This window comes from Sceloporus occidentalis, unplaced genomic scaffold, assembly GCF_023333645.1.
Source record: "Sceloporus occidentalis isolate IW3139 unplaced genomic scaffold, rSceOcc1.0.p SCAF_6, whole genome shotgun sequence".
Lineage (NCBI taxonomy): Eukaryota > Metazoa > Chordata > Lepidosauria > Squamata > Phrynosomatidae > Sceloporus > Sceloporus occidentalis.
Genome location: NW_028316986.1, coordinates 128,472,881 through 128,489,912, shown reverse-complemented (window position 1 = coordinate 128,489,912; position 17,032 = coordinate 128,472,881). Strand labels below are relative to the sequence as shown.

At 39.5% G+C, this 17,032-nt stretch overlaps 1 protein-coding gene across 4 annotated transcripts in view; it reads left to right on the top strand.

The window, feature by feature from the left end:
* Positions 1–17,032, top strand: part of LOC149311395 (adhesion G protein-coupled receptor B3) — a 640,955-nt gene that overhangs the window by 550,229 nt on the left and 73,694 nt on the right. For all 4 annotated transcript variants that reach the window (XM_089530992.1, XM_089530991.1, XM_089530988.1 and 1 more), the window contains 2 exons: positions 15,698–15,848; positions 16,634–16,703. In XM_089530992.1, coding sequence (XP_089387118.1) covers positions 15,698–15,848; positions 16,634–16,703 — 221 coding nt within the window. The remainder of the gene's footprint in view (positions 1–15,697; positions 15,849–16,633; positions 16,704–17,032) is intronic.

The following is a 17,032-nucleotide window of genomic DNA, read 5'->3' as shown; positions in this document are numbered from 1 at the left end:
TCAGGGCTGTGGTTGCATTCATTGAATCTATCCATCTGAAATTTGGTCTTCATCTTTTCCTACTGTCATCTACCTTAGCAAGCATTATTGTGTTTTTTTTAGTAAATCATGTCTTCTCATGATATGGCCAAAGTATGACAGTCTCAGTCTGTTCTAGAATTTTGAGCATCACTTTGCTTGCTTGGGAAATTAATGCAATGATTCTGTGATTGCTTCAACCCATGGTGTCCTTCATATGCACCATCTCCAATAATAGATTATTGGTGCAATTCTCAACACGTTGCACTTAATGAGACTTTATTCTGTGTAGACCTTCTTTACCTTGACTATTTCAGTTCACATTTATGTCTGCATTATCACTTTATGATCTGAGATCGGGCTGCATTTTATATTGGTACAATGGCAGTGACCTTCAATCTCATTTAAGAGGAAAAAAGAATTGTAAAGTATTTCAAGATGCCAAAGTTATGTCTTAATCTTTAAAAAAAACCCACCAATGATACACAATTTTATTTTAAAAATGCTACAAAATAATATGCATGGTGCCTAATTTGCACCATTCGCTGTACAGACTCATTTTATATACAATTTTTGCTTATACAGTAGGTCCTGCTGTCTTAAAATGTTTTTCCAAGACTTCCCAAATGGGCTTATAAATCAGACATTCTAATAGGTGAGATGTTCCTTTCTTAAGGAACTGACCTATATATTTTTATTTTATTTAAGTATAAGGAAACACACTAGGAGTCCAACTTAAATAAGAACATAAGAAAAACATGCTGGGTCAAACCAAAGGCCCATTTAGCCCAGCATTCTGTTCCCACAGTGGCCAATTAGTTGCCCATAGGGAGCCAACAAATAGATCAGGAATGTAGCAGCATCTTCTCTTCTGTGTTCCCCAGCTGCTGGTACTGAGGGGCTTAGTGCCATATTACCATCATGACCAAGAGCCACTGATATCCTAGCCTTCCATGAAATTGTCCCCCTTTTAGGCAATCTTTGCTAGTGGCCATTACTATACCTTGGGGTAGCGAATTCCATAACCTTCGTGAGAACTACTTACTCTTATCTGCACTGAATCTTCCATTATTTAGCTTTATGAGATGACCCCACATTGTAGTATTATGGAGAGGAGCTTCTTTTTGCCCACTTTTCCCATACCAAATATAATTTTATGCAACTCAGTCCTTTTCCCATTCGCTCACTTTTTTTTAAAGGTAAGCGAGTTTGCCAAGTGTTAACCTTTCTTCACAGAAAGGTTGCTCCATCCTCTTGATAACTTTGGTTGCCCTTCTCTGCACCTTTTCCAGCAGTACAACATCCATCTTGTGTTAAAGTGATCAGAACAGTATACAGTAGTCCACATTTGTCTATACAGTCATCTCTCCATATTTGCGGCTTTGATATTTGCGGCTTTGATTATTCACAGATTTCATTAATATGTTCTCTCTAGGACTGTCTAGGTCCTCCAGTGCAACTCTGTGGTCAACTTTAACTAAAAGTTGCACTGAAAGACCATTTGTAGCTACTCCAGTGCCATTCTATGGTCAGTGTGTGTTGGACATTGACCACAGAGTTGCACTGGAGGACCTAGAGATTCCTAGAGAGGTTCCTTCAGGTAAAAACATGGTGGTTTTGTTATTTGCGGTTTTTCCATATTCACTGTGGTCTTGTTCCCCTAACCCTAGCGAATATGGAGGGACAAGTGTACATTAGATTTCTATGACAACATTATGAGATTGGCAGTTTTCTTTTCAGCTCCTTTCCTAGTTATCCCCAACATGAAATTTGCCTTTTTCAACAACTGCTGCACACTACATTGACATTTTCACTAAGCCATCCATCACAACTTCGAGATCCCTTTTCTGGTAAATGACTGCCACAGATCCTATCAGTGTACACATGGTGAGCAGTGTATATGTTGGGACTGTTTGCCCCAATTCCACCAGTTTACCAAGAATTGACATTATGTACTATTATTTTGGCCATCTTCCAGTGTCCTGGTAAACAGCCTGATAGCAGGGTCATATCTGATTTCTTTAATGACTCTCAGATTGGTAGCATCTGGACCCAGGATTATGTTCATATTTCATTTTTCAAAAGTCTTATCACTTCTCACCACTGTTTCAATTCCTCAGACAGCCTTCCTAAAAATATCCATTTTTAGGTATCTAGCCTACATCTCCTGCTTGTGTGTGTGTGTGCGCGCGCACACGCCTTTAAAGCAAACCTATCATGTCCTTGGCAGGATTTTTTTTTTTACGAGAGGTTTGCCATTGCGTTCCTCTGAGGTTGAGAGAGAGTGATTTGTCCAAGGTCATTTAGTGAGTTTCCATGGCCAAGAGGGGATTTGGACCCTGACCTCCCAGAGCCCTAGTCCAACACTTAGACCACTATACCACACTGGTTTTTGTTTTCTGCAGTGAACATAAATGCCAAGAATAATGCATTGAGTTTCTCAACAACATCCTTATCCTCCTTTTGTATTTTTCCAAGGTCCAGCTACTTTCCTCATGTTTCCCTGATTTTGATCTATTCAGAGAAAATTATTTGAATAGTCTTAATGTAATTAGCGGCATACTCCTTAAAAGTATTTTCCCCAATCCCGTATTGCATTTGTTTGATTCTGTTTAGTCTTTTCATTTGGGCAAGACTTCCATTTTATGAAGAAAACCTCCTTTAACAGCTACATTGACATTGCTTGTTAAACTGTGCTGGTGACTGATTGTACTCTGTGGTACCATCCCTGACCTGAGTTATATAGTTGAACTGAGATTCTATTATTGTAGTTTTAAGTAACAGTCAAACCTTCTGGAGAGATTTGACCTTCTTGAGTTTTCTGTTCAATTTTTTGCTTAACATTCTTTGTGTCATAGCCATGCACCATTACAACTGCCACCACCTTTTCTTCTTTCTGGCATCATGTTAACATATAAAGCCACTCTTACAACAGGGGAATATTTGTTGTCTGACTTGGCAAAGAAGCTTTTATTTTATATTCCAGCTGTTGTTTTTTTCCCTTTTGCTTTCTCTCCATATGAGCTCTTCACACTCCTATCCATTTTAAACACAGACTATTAATACAAGGTCATCATTATCCCTTGACATTTTCCTTGTTGACAGAAGCGTTTAACAAAAAAGGCAAGGGGGGTTGTGTCCTCCACTGTTTGTGTTTATTTAAAAGTTGAGCAAAAATGGCTTGTCAGTTGAGCAAAATCGTTGATAAGGACTTGTTTCTTTTTTAATGAATGTTTGCCTCTTATATGATCTGGAGCATGAACTGAAGGTACAGGAATCGGCAATCTAAGGAAGGTTAGGCTGTCTCAGTGCTTATGAAGAGCAGATGTGAATGCTATTTGTATACCATTTTGAGTTCCAAGAAGAAAGGTAGGATAGACATCTATACATAAGTGAGTATATGAAGTGACAGGGCCCAACCAGTTGTATCAAACTTCTTTTATATAAAACTGTATGAAAATCATTAACTGAAATATCATCCTGCTGCTTTCTTTAATCTCACATAACATTTCTGATAGGTGCATAGCTATTTTCAGTCAAAGGCAATGTCTTTCTTTTGACCTTCTTGTACCCTCCTCCTCTAACATGTTCAACTGCTCTAAAAAACAAAACTTTTTTCTATGCCTGTCTCTCTCATTCTGGATGGGAAACCTGAAGGATAATCTCTATACCACCCTTTTGAGGAACACTCCCATAGGCAGAATGTTCTTCTTTAAATAGACCTGTGACCTGAAAGCCTTCTAGGTGTCTTCTGGTAACCAACCCATAGTTCACCCCCCCCCCCCCAAGAAGGGTCTTCTGATTGGAAAAGGAGGGAAGAAAATATTATTTTGCCCACAACCAGGACTTTCTTAGAAATCTTCAGAGGCAGTTCTTCCTCTGAAATATAGCACCTGGTGCTATTCCCTGGTGGTCTCCCTTCTAAGTACTAACCAGGCCTGACCTTGGTTAGCTTCCAAGACCAGATGGGATCTGGTTCCTTGGGGTATTTAGGTCATTTATCCTTGCTTGGATATATTCTCTGTATCAATGGGAAATATTTTCCGAGAGAATGAAACAACCTTTGTGGTGATCTAGGAAGGGATACACCTAAGTCATAATTAAGCACAGAGTTTGGTGTTTTGTTTTGTTTTATTTTGTTCTGTTTAGCATAAGCTGACCCCTCTGCCATATCAAATATAGTACCTCTCTACTGTAAAAAATTGGCAGGGCTACAGAGCAATTCTTCCATTGATGCAAGAATAATTGGAACTACAGTCATCTCAACATGAAACAATTTCATTTAAACAAGCAGAATGAACAGATCTTTGCCTGCTTGAGAGAAGTGTCAGCAATTAAACATCACTTTCAGTAACAGAAACTCAAAGGAACAAAGATCCCAAAGGAAGGCTGCCTGATTTTCTCAACTGGCTGGCCTGCTAGTGCTACCCAGTTGACAGTGTCAAAGAAAGCACATACAGCGCACATTAAAACCCCTCTTCAAGTTCATGGTTTTATCCATGAGTGATCTAGAACTCAGTGCCAAGTTTTTTAAAAATCATGAAAGCTTAGAGACCCAGCTGAATTTATATCAAATGGGGGGAAAACTGTCCAACTCTTGAAAGCCTTTTTTTTTTCACCTTCATTATAAACAGCAAGCAATCAGCAATGAATACTGAGTTGCATTTTCTACAAATAGCTCTTAGAACATAGCTTTCTTTTCTTTTTTCATATATAGAAGTGAGTAGCCTGGCTACTCCAAAGTTACTTCAAAAGTCAATAAAGCATTCTGGGATGTGCCTTTGTTTGGAGGAGGAAAATCCAAATGGAGACCTCCTTTATCTTTGAGAGATACAGAATATGTGTACATCATCATCATCATCATTATTATTATTATTATTATTATTTGTACCCTGCTTTTACCCTAAATTGGGATTCAGAGTGGCTTACAGTCTAAAAGCACATACAATTAAAAACTTACAAAAGTGACAATTAAAATGGGATTAAACTATTACAATATTACAACAGATAATTTGTTTAAAAATAGAATAACATTTAAAAATATAAAAGCTCTTAAAAACCATACACTTTAAAATAATACAACACCCCAGGATGATATTTTATTTTGAATATTGTGAATTCAAAATCATGATAGGATAGTTAATTTAAAATCTGTTGTGTAATGTCCACACTTTTTTTCAAGCACACCTTGGTTCCATCCTATTTCTATGTCAGTTTGCTAATATAGTTCTTTAAACATCCTCATGAAGGTCCATATGCATTTTGTGCGCATGTGGACACAAGGGAGCGGGGGAAGGAGGACTGCATTCCCATTTTCCCTAGTGGCAACCTGGCCATGTGGCCATGCCACCATTGGGGTCATTGGGACTTTAGCATCTGCAGATTTTGGTATCTGCGGGGGTCTGGAATGGATTCCTTATGGATACCAAGGGCCAACTGTAGTTTCATCTGGTTAAAGTGAAAATTTGGTAAGATGTGATGTTTCTAAAGAAAATTTTGAAAGAATAATTTTTAACAAATTTTAAAAATTAAGATTTAAAATTTAATTTGAGGTGTCTCTGTCTTCTCACTGAGCCTCACCCCGCTTACACGATCTCTTCTGCTGAGCTCCAGCATTTGAAAGGGGTGCAGGTAAACATCACAGCCCATTTCTACCCAAAAGGCAGATGCTTGGGGAGCAGTGCTGTATACCCCACCTCTTAGGTTGTCATCTGATGTGGCCTACATCCCCCACACCCCATAATGACATGCCTGATCCCTACATGGAATGTGCTTTGGATTTAGATGAAGCACAGAGTCAGAACTGAATTGGGGCCTTTGGATAGGTACAGACATTCCTTGAAGTTCCTTCAAACTTCCAAAACTAGTGCCAGATCCCACTTAAAGTTTTGTTATTCAATTGTGGAGCCAGGGTGTAATAAAGACATCTTGTTCACATCTTCTTTGCACATGATATAAGCCAACCCTAGATAACAATAAGGAATCTTTAACATAGGTGGAATAATCACAGTAAATGCCCCCATTGCTCTCCCATTTTTGGCTTACTTTGCATAAGCCCATGAAAAGGCACTTCCCAACCATGCTGCTTCTAGTAAGTATAGTTTGGAAGTTAGGCCCCATACAGACAGGTCAAAATAAAGCTGCTTCAGGTCACTTTGGAGGTATGCTGTTTAAATGATGCATGCGCCCTAAGAGTCCGGAAGCCACGCCAAAGCCACTAAGGACTGGAGCATGGCTTTGGCGTGGCTCCCAGACTCTAAGGATGCATGCGTCATTTAAACAGCATACCTCCAAAGTGACCCGAAGCAGCTTTATTTTGACCTGTCTGTATGGGGCCTTAGTATTGTATTCAGGAATGAGGATATGCTAAATGGAATAGAGGAGGATGCCTTTTACAAGGTCTATAGGTCTACCTGGAATTGATTATTTATCTACCCAGGATTAATTTTTCCATCTGACAGGGTTTCCCCAGGGTCTCAGACCCCATTCCATCACCTGCCATCTGCTGCTTTTAACTGGAATTGACAGGAATTGAATGTGGGACTTTTTGCATGTAAAAGTATGCCCTATTCTACTGCATTACAGTCTGTCCTTGTCTCTCTTACAGCAATTCCGCATGGATTTAGAACAATAACCAGAAGTTCACACAGCAGAAGGACATGCCCATGTGCCTCCCAAGTGACTGGTGTGGCTAATGAAAGTAAAACTGGTACATTGGCTAATTTCCAGCCACCCAAGGTAGCTTCCATCATACAATGCCAGTTTGAGGCAGAAGATACTATGTGGTGGAAAGAGAAGGGGAGGATTATAGGCAGTGCTGCAGTTCTGAAAGATTTGTGCTTAGTATACATTGACAGAAAAGGCAGTGCAGTGCTCAGTGTCTTGCATTGTAGAATATCAAAATATTTTAATAGGAGATATATATATATATATATATATATATATATATATATATATAAATAATATATCAATCAACGTCAGGTTTTTAAAGAGATCAGAATGGGCATGTCATACAATTTGTAATACCCTTCTTATACACAGATTTTTTTATACATGGATTCAAGCATACACGGTTTGAAAATGTTCAAAAATATATAAATTTCAAATATCAAACCTTGATTTTCCATTTTTTATAAGGGACACCATTTTGCTATGTTATTGTATTTAATGGGACTTGAGCATCCACGGATTTTGTTATACACTGGGGATCTTGGAACCAAACCCCAGCGTATAACAAGGGTCTACTGTATCACCTTTCTATGAGCTTTGGGTCTTGAGGGAGCTTGTGAGAATCAAGTTGCCAATTGGGGCTGTGGCCTGAAAGAACAAATGTATAAGAAAGGTTATAGCCTGGTCTTACCTGTTATCTCTCTATTTAATACTGCAGGAGCGTGTAGAACTTACATTGCAGAAATTCCAGGCTTCTTGCTATGTTCATCTGCTGTACAAGAAATAAAGTGTCACTCTTTGTTGTTTTCACTTCTATTCTCAAAATCAGAGACGAGTTAAAAAGTTAAGGTATCCTAGGTCTTGAGTGTCATGGGGAGAGGTGTGAAGATATTCGGTGTTTGCATTTAATTTCTTAACACACTAATGAAAATAAATGAATCTTCCAGATAGTATTTAAAATATTTTCTCTAAAAGCTTTTGGAATCAGTTATTTTGGATTTCTACTATTTTTAATTTATATAGTTGAGCTGTAAAGCAGCAATCTTTCTCTCTCCTTTCCCCCCCTCTTTCACTCTGAATGGCTCTCCCAGAGGCATGAAAGAACAGAATAATTTTCTAGCTGACACAGGTGCCTGTCTTCGAAAGCAAATTGTTTATTAAAGAGGGAAGAATCAGGTTACTCAGATATTCATACAAGTTAAACATTGAAAGCTCAATTAACTTTTTCAGCAATAGAGATTCACTGAGAACAGAAGTCATGCAAATGGCAATGGCTGTGGAAACTGAAGCCAATACTGTGCCCCTTGTGGTGTCTGCAGGATAGGAATGCTAATATATATATATATATATATATATATACTTGCTGTCAGGTTGTCTTAAGCCAAAGACACTGCACTCATTCCCTCATCCCACTTGGGACAGTAGAGGAAAATGTCATGCTGTGCCAGAACTATGCTCAACATAGTAATCTAGTATTCTGAATCCAAAAGTAGTCAAACCAGGTGATATAGAACAATGAATGATTCAACTACGCCAGACTTTTCTCAAATAAAGTACTCACTTCAGAAGGCCAGTGTCTGGATTCTTGGATAAGCGCATTGTTCCCTAGTTAATGGTTCAATGAGGGGAGGCCAGAACTGAACCAGAGCAATCTGCATCATGCCAACTCAGACTATTGGTCCCCCTAACCATTATGGTCTACACTGTTAGACAGCTGCTCTCCCGGGTTTCAGATGGGTTCTTCCCATTCGGAACTGAAAATGTCAGGGAGAAAATCTTTCTGAGCATGTGCTGTACCTGTACTGCTAAGCTACAGCTCTTCTACCTTAAAACAAATATCCTCCTCAATGGAATTTGAAACAACTGCCTTGGGATTAGTGGACAATCTCTGTTCTCAAGCCACCAAACAGATTGCTACAGTCCACAGCACCCACTGACTTGCCAATGGTTGTGGTCAGCATCTGTAATGAAACAAAGATCTGTAATAAAGTGGTAACAAAGTTGTAATACATCTGGTATTTGGGACTTTGTATTGGAGATCCAGGACAGTGTTACTAGTGGAAGAACATTTCACTACACCCTGTTTATCTTTGGATACAGTCACCATGAGTGGGATAAAATTACCTGAGAAGTGTCTACATGGAGTAATGGGAGTTCAAAGCCCTATCACAAGTACAAAAACAGCCATAATGGTAAAAGGTGCAAGAAAAAAAATGGACCCGAAACACACAGCTCAAAAGAAGCGGCTTCAAGCTGCTTTGCAGGTGTGGCATTTACATGATGCATACCCCGAAAGCAGCCAGAAGCCACTCAGAGGCCACCAAAGCGAACCAGAAGCCACCACAAAAAGGAGCCATTTTAATCTGGCTCCTGTACAGTGCAGTTTGGGACCGCAGGTGGTGGCCCACTTTGAGAGCAGGCCATGCAATTTCCTCAGTCCTGACCTGATCGCTGCCAGAGCGGCCTCTGGATGCTCCTTTCCAACCATGAATGCTGAGGACACATCTGTATGGGCCAAATATAACAGTCTCACCTAATGTTCACAGTGAGCTGTCCAAATGACATTGGGGCTGAATTATCACCTAAGGGGCTTAATCCAGAAAAAAGGGGGAATTTATCCCAGATTTGAGTGGAAACCTGGATATTTGCATACAGGTGGACTACACTTCATAGCAATGTTAATGTGAGATAGGGAAGGAAGTTCAGAAATATATACATTAGCATGCATGGTGGTCAGAGGAAAAAAAGAGCAGCCACAGGGAGTGCGGGGATGTGGACCACACTGGGTGACACCACAGAGGGGGGGTTGCCACCCAGTGGGATGCTACCCCCATGGAGCAGGCTACCACACCAGACTCAGAAGGCCTTGGGGTGTGTGGCTGCCTTCTGAATCCAGCAGGACTTGGAAGGCTGGGGGCAGAGAAGCCTTCAGAATCCCGCACAGCAGCCATCATGCAGGACTCTGAAAGCTGGAGGGACAGTCTGGCCGAGCTGAGGGGCAAGGCATTTCAGCCACCCTCCCACCCACCCCACACACACCAGGTAACACCAACCCTAGTGGCAGCAGTGGCAGTGTGGCCACACATACTAAGATTTTTTGGACTGAGGTGGGTTTGAAAGGAAGAACAGTTTTCCCAAACTCACCTCATTGTGTGAAGACAAGATCATGGTCACTGCAGATCGAAGTAACCAGCTTTTTCATCATCTGAATTGCCCACCCTACCCTCTCCTCCCTACTGGTAAGGAGCAGCAATAGGGCATCTCTGGGATGTTGGCAAATGCAGGAGTGATGGGAGAAGCACAGAGAACTGTGTGGGTGGAGTGTTACCCTCCAGTTGCTTGATACAGGGTCTCAGCCATTGTCTGATGCTAGTCTGGGGATAGTCATCAGCATAGTTCAGTTCAGTGCAATATATGTATTGCATTGGGGAGTTACTGGAATATAGTGTGGTACTGGCTGGGAACCAGAAAGGTAATGTGATAAACTAGCCAAGAGAGGCTTCATGAGACTGTGGTGTTAACTACTGTTATAATCTGTGTTGTCTACCAGGAAACCATTGCCTCAGTTCAACCCGCTATTTATGGATTGGAGTATATTTCAATACACTGTTTCTCTTTCCAGTTTCCCTTTGCAGTTTTTGTTTTGTTTTGTTTTGTTCAAGAACTGAGGTTCTGAGGTCTGAGATGGAATATGTAGGAAGATTGAAGTGTTTTGCAACTGTTTTTTTTAATATTTCCATGCCTAATCTCTGATTCATGTCCATTTATCCTCTGGCACAGAGACTGGCCTCTTTGATGAATGTAGAATGTTGAAGGACATTGTTGACATGGGATGGCATTATAGGATAGAATCATAGAGTTGGAAAAACCTGCAAGGGCCATCCAGTCCAACCCCCCCCTACCATGCAGGAACTCACAATCAAAGCATCCCTGACAGATGGCCATCCAGCCTCTGTTTAAAGTGAGCAAGTGAAAGTCCCTCTAATATTGTGGGTGATGTCATTAGATCCTGTGATGACATTTCCTGAATGTATGGGCAGAGTTAGCATCTTGGTTTCTGCACAGCTTTATACCTGTGCCCACATTTGTTGTGTTGTCCTTCTGTAGGCAAGTAACTGTTTGAGATCAAGAACCCTTGAGAGGGCAGCATTATTACCCAAAATGGGTTATAGTTCATTGATGATACATTTGAGTGGTCTCAGTTGGGAGCTGTATGTGACCACTAGTGGGGTTCTGCCATTTCCTGTCTTTAGACTAGTCTGTAATACAAGTCTTGCCTTGTTGGTTTGTTTTTTCATGGAACTCATGGAATTACAACAAGCATTCCTCAAGCTATAGTACCCACCAAATGAAATGACTTTTAAAAAGAGTGTGTATGATGGATGTGTGTGTCTAATTCTTATTTAATAACCAACATTTGGCCTTAGCTTTGATTTGAAATTGTAGCACTTGCAGTCATGGTGCATACTAATTATCTTTAAATACTTATTCAGAAGAATGTTTTTGTTACTGATAACAAAACCAAACATAGGAGTGTATTTCAAATGTACTTCTCAAAGATAAAATCTGAAAAAGCACATTTAGTCATGAACATTTACTTTTTTAAAAAAAAAAACTCATCACATGTCTTTTATGTTATCAGAAATATCTGCCCCCTGGTAAGCTGGTTTCTTTTTCTGGTTTCTGAAGGCTGGTTTCTTTTTGTTACTCATAATCTTAATAGTTCAAATATACATAACATGGACAAGATTTTTGTTTCCTTGATTGACTTTCAAAACCATTTCTTCATGCTGGCAGGTTTTGTATTGCAATATTTCAACCAGTCAGGCAACAAGAAAAAAAGAAAACGATGATTCGATATGCTGGAACTGTTAAATATAAGTATTAATTGTAATACAGGGAAATGTGATTTCACACCAGCCTACTATCGCTGTTTCAGAAGATCTGTACAGACAGCACTTGCTTTCCAGTTACTTTTCCTTGTTTATTCCTATAACTGCAAATAATCCAATTTAGCAGGTTAGGCGTATAGGACCTTTTCGCATGCCTTTCACTGCCAGTATTTCTAGATATACCTGTTGACCCTAAATTATAAATCACCACCGACAATAAAAAATTGTTCCCAATGAAAGGGGGGTTAAAACGGAATCATTTGTAGAAATTGCTATTTTAAAAATCCATAAAAATCTTAGACTTTGATAGTCAGTTTGCTTTGGCATTTTGACTCTTAAAACATGTGCCTGCCACACCTGAAACCAGTAATGTATTCAAGTCTTTTACTCCAAGTCTTAAGTCAAGTCTTAAATCTGTGCCTTCAAGTCTTAAGTCACATGTCCTTGTAAGATATTTTCAAGTCAAGTCTCAAGTATGGGAGCCAACTTTAGCAGAAGAAAAGGCAATTGAGGTGGGAGTTGAAGTCTGTTCAGAGCGTGTCCCTGCTGCACATTGGAGGAGCCTTCTAAAGTTTTTCAAAAGCTTTAGAAGGATCCTTCCACCTCAAACCCATTGCCTTACATATTTGCTGTTCTCTTCCAAGAAAAACACCCTACGCTCTGGGGACCGTCTTGCCTGATGTTTGAAGGGAATGATGCCACAAGTCAGTTGCTAAAAATATACAGGTCACAAATTGAGTTGAATCTGTCTTTCATTTATTGGTAAGTCAAGTCCAAGTTGAGTCACTGAAGTGTCTTGAGTCCAACTTGAGTCCAAGTCAGTCTACTCAGATTGACATCATAGCCTGAAACCAGTGACTTATACTGGGAGAAAAAACAATGTTCTGCTTTTTTCAGGGGACCTTTCTTGTCCTTTGCATACTTTCCCCCTTACTCACCATAAGAAACTACTTCTGAGGATTGGGTGTGCCTCCAAATGAGTACAGGGGGCTGCAGCTGATGGGGAGAAAAAAACAAGCAGAAATTGCATATTCAGTGGACTGCTAGGATCTTAGCTACAAAAAACTAATCTAGAGCCTATTATTTGAGAATTTTAGTGGCACTGAGTCTTCCTACATAGATTTTCAATCCAGTTTTTACTTAAAAACCACCATGTTGCTTCATTGTGACTTGCATGACTGTGAGTTTTTCAGGAAAATTGTTACTTTGAAATTGTAGTTCTTGAATAGAGAGCCTAGGAATAATACTTTTTTATATTTAAAAAATACAGAAATTACTATTTTATTTGAACATTTTTCTGTGTGTCTTGATACTGAACTGTTTTAGTCATTTTACCTTGACATTTATATTGTTCTGGTGTTTTCCTTATGGTTAAGAATATTTTTCCTCCTTTCTTTTGTGATATGTCACAATCTTATACAAGTGGTACATGAAGCTACATCACTTTATGTATTGAGGGATAGGACGTCAAATAGCATGGTTCAATGCAATTGGATTGGAGGCTGATTTGGAATAATAGAATATGAACTGTTTGGGAATTGAACTAGTTTTCTTTTCATAAGAAATGTATATCAATGAATCACCAAACCTGCTCTTGCCTCTGCATACATAAACACTTGCACCACACTCAGTTCATACATCAGCTCACTTAAGGAAGATGAGAGGCAAGCCTTGGTGACATGCCTGTATTGTTTTCTTCTCTTCCAGCACAGCTGCAAAGAGGAGTCTGAGACATTTTAATTCTCATTTCACTTAAGTACATGGTTTAAGAGGTGTCAGAACCCTGTACTTTGTTTAAATAAGCCAGTTTGTTTAAACAAGACACATTCATGGTCTGAAGCTGGCTTATTTGGATCAAACTGGAGTTCAAATTGTTTGTCCAGTTCACATGATATGACAAGCTGTAGTTAACTGAAACCAGAAGTGAAAACATCTCATCTTCTCCTCACAGCAGAGTTGGAAGAGGATGAGGAGCATGAATGCCAAAGATTGGCTGAAGGGATGGGCAGATGTGGTGTTCTAGATGTTTTTTGAACTGTAACTCCCATGGTCCTTCATCATTGACTATGCTAGCTAGCGGTGCTAGAGGCTACACTCTAACAACAGCTGAAGACCCATAAATTGCCCAACTCTGACATTAACACAATACCCAAATCCAACAGAGTTGTGAGGAAAAAATGTGAGCGGATCTGATAATAATTCAATAATTTAAAATGTACATTCTCTCATTGCAGACAGATGTTTGCTGCTGGGAAAATATGATCTATGCAGCGAATCCTGAAAATTACAGTGTTATTTTGATGCTAGAGTGCTATTATGTCAACCCATATATTATGAATCCAACTGTATCTAGGGCTCCATACTGAATGGAAAGTAGGGAAATGATGGATCATAATTTACTTCCACAGAAAAGTCAAGCTCACTTACATGAGCCATATAAGTCAAGTTTAATTAAGCCATACAGTGTCAGCAGAGAGCTTTCTGTCAATAGGTTCAAAGGATTTCTCAGGTGCTAGACAGTTGACATATATAGGAACAATAAACCAAATAACTCCAGAGGATTTTATGTTGCTTAAACCAGAACTTCAGTATACTGACAGACAGATAAAGCAGTTGAATATATAAAGAGTTTCCTGTGGGTTGAAATGCATCATAATTTGCATTGCAATCTCTATAACACAAGAAGTTTAGTATTCCCCCTGGAGTTCAAATTTATACTTGCAATGTTTCCAAAGTAAGAGGAGAAAACATACAATTAGGATTGTTTGTTTGCTTGCATTCTGTTCTGAAACTGAAATATGCTGCAGCTATTGTGCCCAGTATGTTTTTGTAAGGATCAATAGCCAAAATGAAGACCAAAAAGAAAACTTGCACATTAAGCTGTTATATTTTCCACTCAGGATAAACACTTGAGAGGTGCAAGAGCCAGAGTTAGCCTGATGTTTTTAGGGCAACCAAGCAAAATGTGTTTCCTGCTAAAAAGAGACAAAGTATTGTTGTATCAAAGCAGAGGGAGGGAAAGAGAAGGATATGTCACGGTGTCCCTTTTGGCTGGACTCATGCTGAAACAGCTGAAATAAGCATTCTGCAGAGCACAAACACAGTTACAATGAAACTTTCCTACCTTGAAAATACGCATGAACCCCACATCATATCAAAATCTCCTTGCACGCTGAAAGAGATCATGTCAGACAGACAGAGGAGTAGTCACTCCTTCCACATGTATGGAAGGCATATTAAAACATACTGATTTCTACACACTGGAGTTCAAACTCTTGTCTGTATGAATGAAAATAGGATGGTTAGCAGTCATACATGGACTTGGGTTAGCAGGACACTGCTTTTTCAACGTTACTTGCTTTAGTACGAATGTGGCCACTGATTCCACAAATGTAGTAAGGAGAGTGTTTGGAGAGGTAGGCTGCATCTGAAATGCAGAAATAATCTCATTTGACACTACTTTAACTGCCTTGGCTCCATGCTATGGCATTCTGGGAACTGCAGTTTTGTTTGCCTTCTCTGTCAGAGAGCTCTTGTGCCACAACAAACTGTAGTTCCCAGAATTCCATAGCATGGAGCCATGGCAGCTAAACTGCTGTCAAACCAGATTATTTTGCAGTGCAGATGCAGCCGTGCATGCTCCCACACACTTATTTGCTGGGCATATCTGCACAAAGACATTAGCTTCATACCAATGTGAATATCATGGCTCCACCCTACAAGCTACTTGTAGTTTGGAGTGGTACTTTTATTTAAAAGAGAATGATAATGAAAGAGAATGAAAAGAGAGGCCATCCCTTGAACTGCAATAATAAAGCTCTCAGTCAAAAAATTCTAAGTACTTCACTAAACTACAAATCCTATGATTCGACAGGATGGAGCCATTACATATTATATTTAGTTGCAATCTTAAAAGTTTTTTAAAAAAGAGCTGGAGGGAGGAGGACTTCCTTCTGGGTAAACATGCATAACGTTGTGCAGTCAGCATAATATTTAAGCTTTTTCGAGGTAACTGCAGTATTTCTTTTATTGTAAAAGACAAACTATTGAAATGTAACATTCTTTGATAAATTGACTAATACTGAACATTCAGTACAACCGCTCTCTGTTTTCTGCAGGGCATCTGTACCACGACCACTGCATTTTTACATTTCTTCTTCTTAGCATCATTTTGTTGGGTTTTGACGGAGGCTTGGCAGTCATACATGGCTGTTACTGGAAAAATTAGGACACGACTCATAAGGAAACGCTTTTTATGCCTTGGATGGGGTGAGCTCCTATGACTCAGCTAAGATTTCTTTGTTGTTGCTCGGCTTAATGTTTCATGCATGGATAACCTTTGGGAAAGAATGCTTGTTTCAATAATGTTGACAGTAGTAGATTGCACAGTTTCTAAACTGAATATTAGTATGGGGTGTTTTCTATAGAATGACAAACAGGAATATAATTTAATTCTATTGATCTGCCTCAAGATATGGCTGGTGATGAATGTCCATTGATTATGATATTTTATCACACTGTAACTTAGAGTCTTAAGCAGATTTTCTGTGAGGCATGGTAATTCAAAAACAAAACAAAAAAATAAAAAGGCTCTAACCAAAATCCATCACATCTTCATACAATTTCTATACAATGTCAAGTGCACCGGTCACTTAGCAACATCAAAATGATGCACGGTGGGGTAGAAGCAGGGTGAATGAAGGTCTACTCAGGCATCAATAGTCTGCTGGTAGGGTAAGGAAGCATTTGTGTTATGCTGATGAAAAGGTTATTTTCATATGAGATTGATCTTTATGGGGCTAATATGATAAGCTGTGTTTTTTGCTATCCAGGCAGAGGAAACAGTATGTGTCATGACGTCCAGAAATAATGATAACTAGATAAATTCTCAGAGCATAGCTGTATTTCTCAATTTTAGCCCCTCCCCCAAAAAAGAAAAAACCTTTTAAAACTTTTTAAAAGTTCAAAGATTAGTGTGGCACCTTACAGATTAACTATCAAAAGCCTATGTCCCCTGTTGCATGAGGAAGTAATTACTGGGTTTTCTCTTACAGGTTTACCAGCATTAGTTGTGGCAATATCAATAGGTTTTACCAAGACAAAAGGATATGGAACCAGTAACTAGTAAGTCATTCTGTAATAATACACCAGTGACATGCCTTGTTTCCAGTGTCATTTTTTTCCTTCTTGTTTTCCAGACCAGTTGGGTATACAGTCACCCCTCCTCACTCGTGGATCTGAGATCCGTGCCCTTGAATGTATACTGAGGGGGCGACCTCCACTATTTTCAATGGTGTGCATGTCTGACATGCACGCCTAGCACACGCCCCATTCAAACCTATGGGGATTAAATATGCACAAGCCTCTGTTTTTGCGGGGAGAGGGGTCCGGAACATATCTCCCACGAAAATGTATAGCCACATGGCAGAAGGGTGCTCAAAATGGTGTGCTGT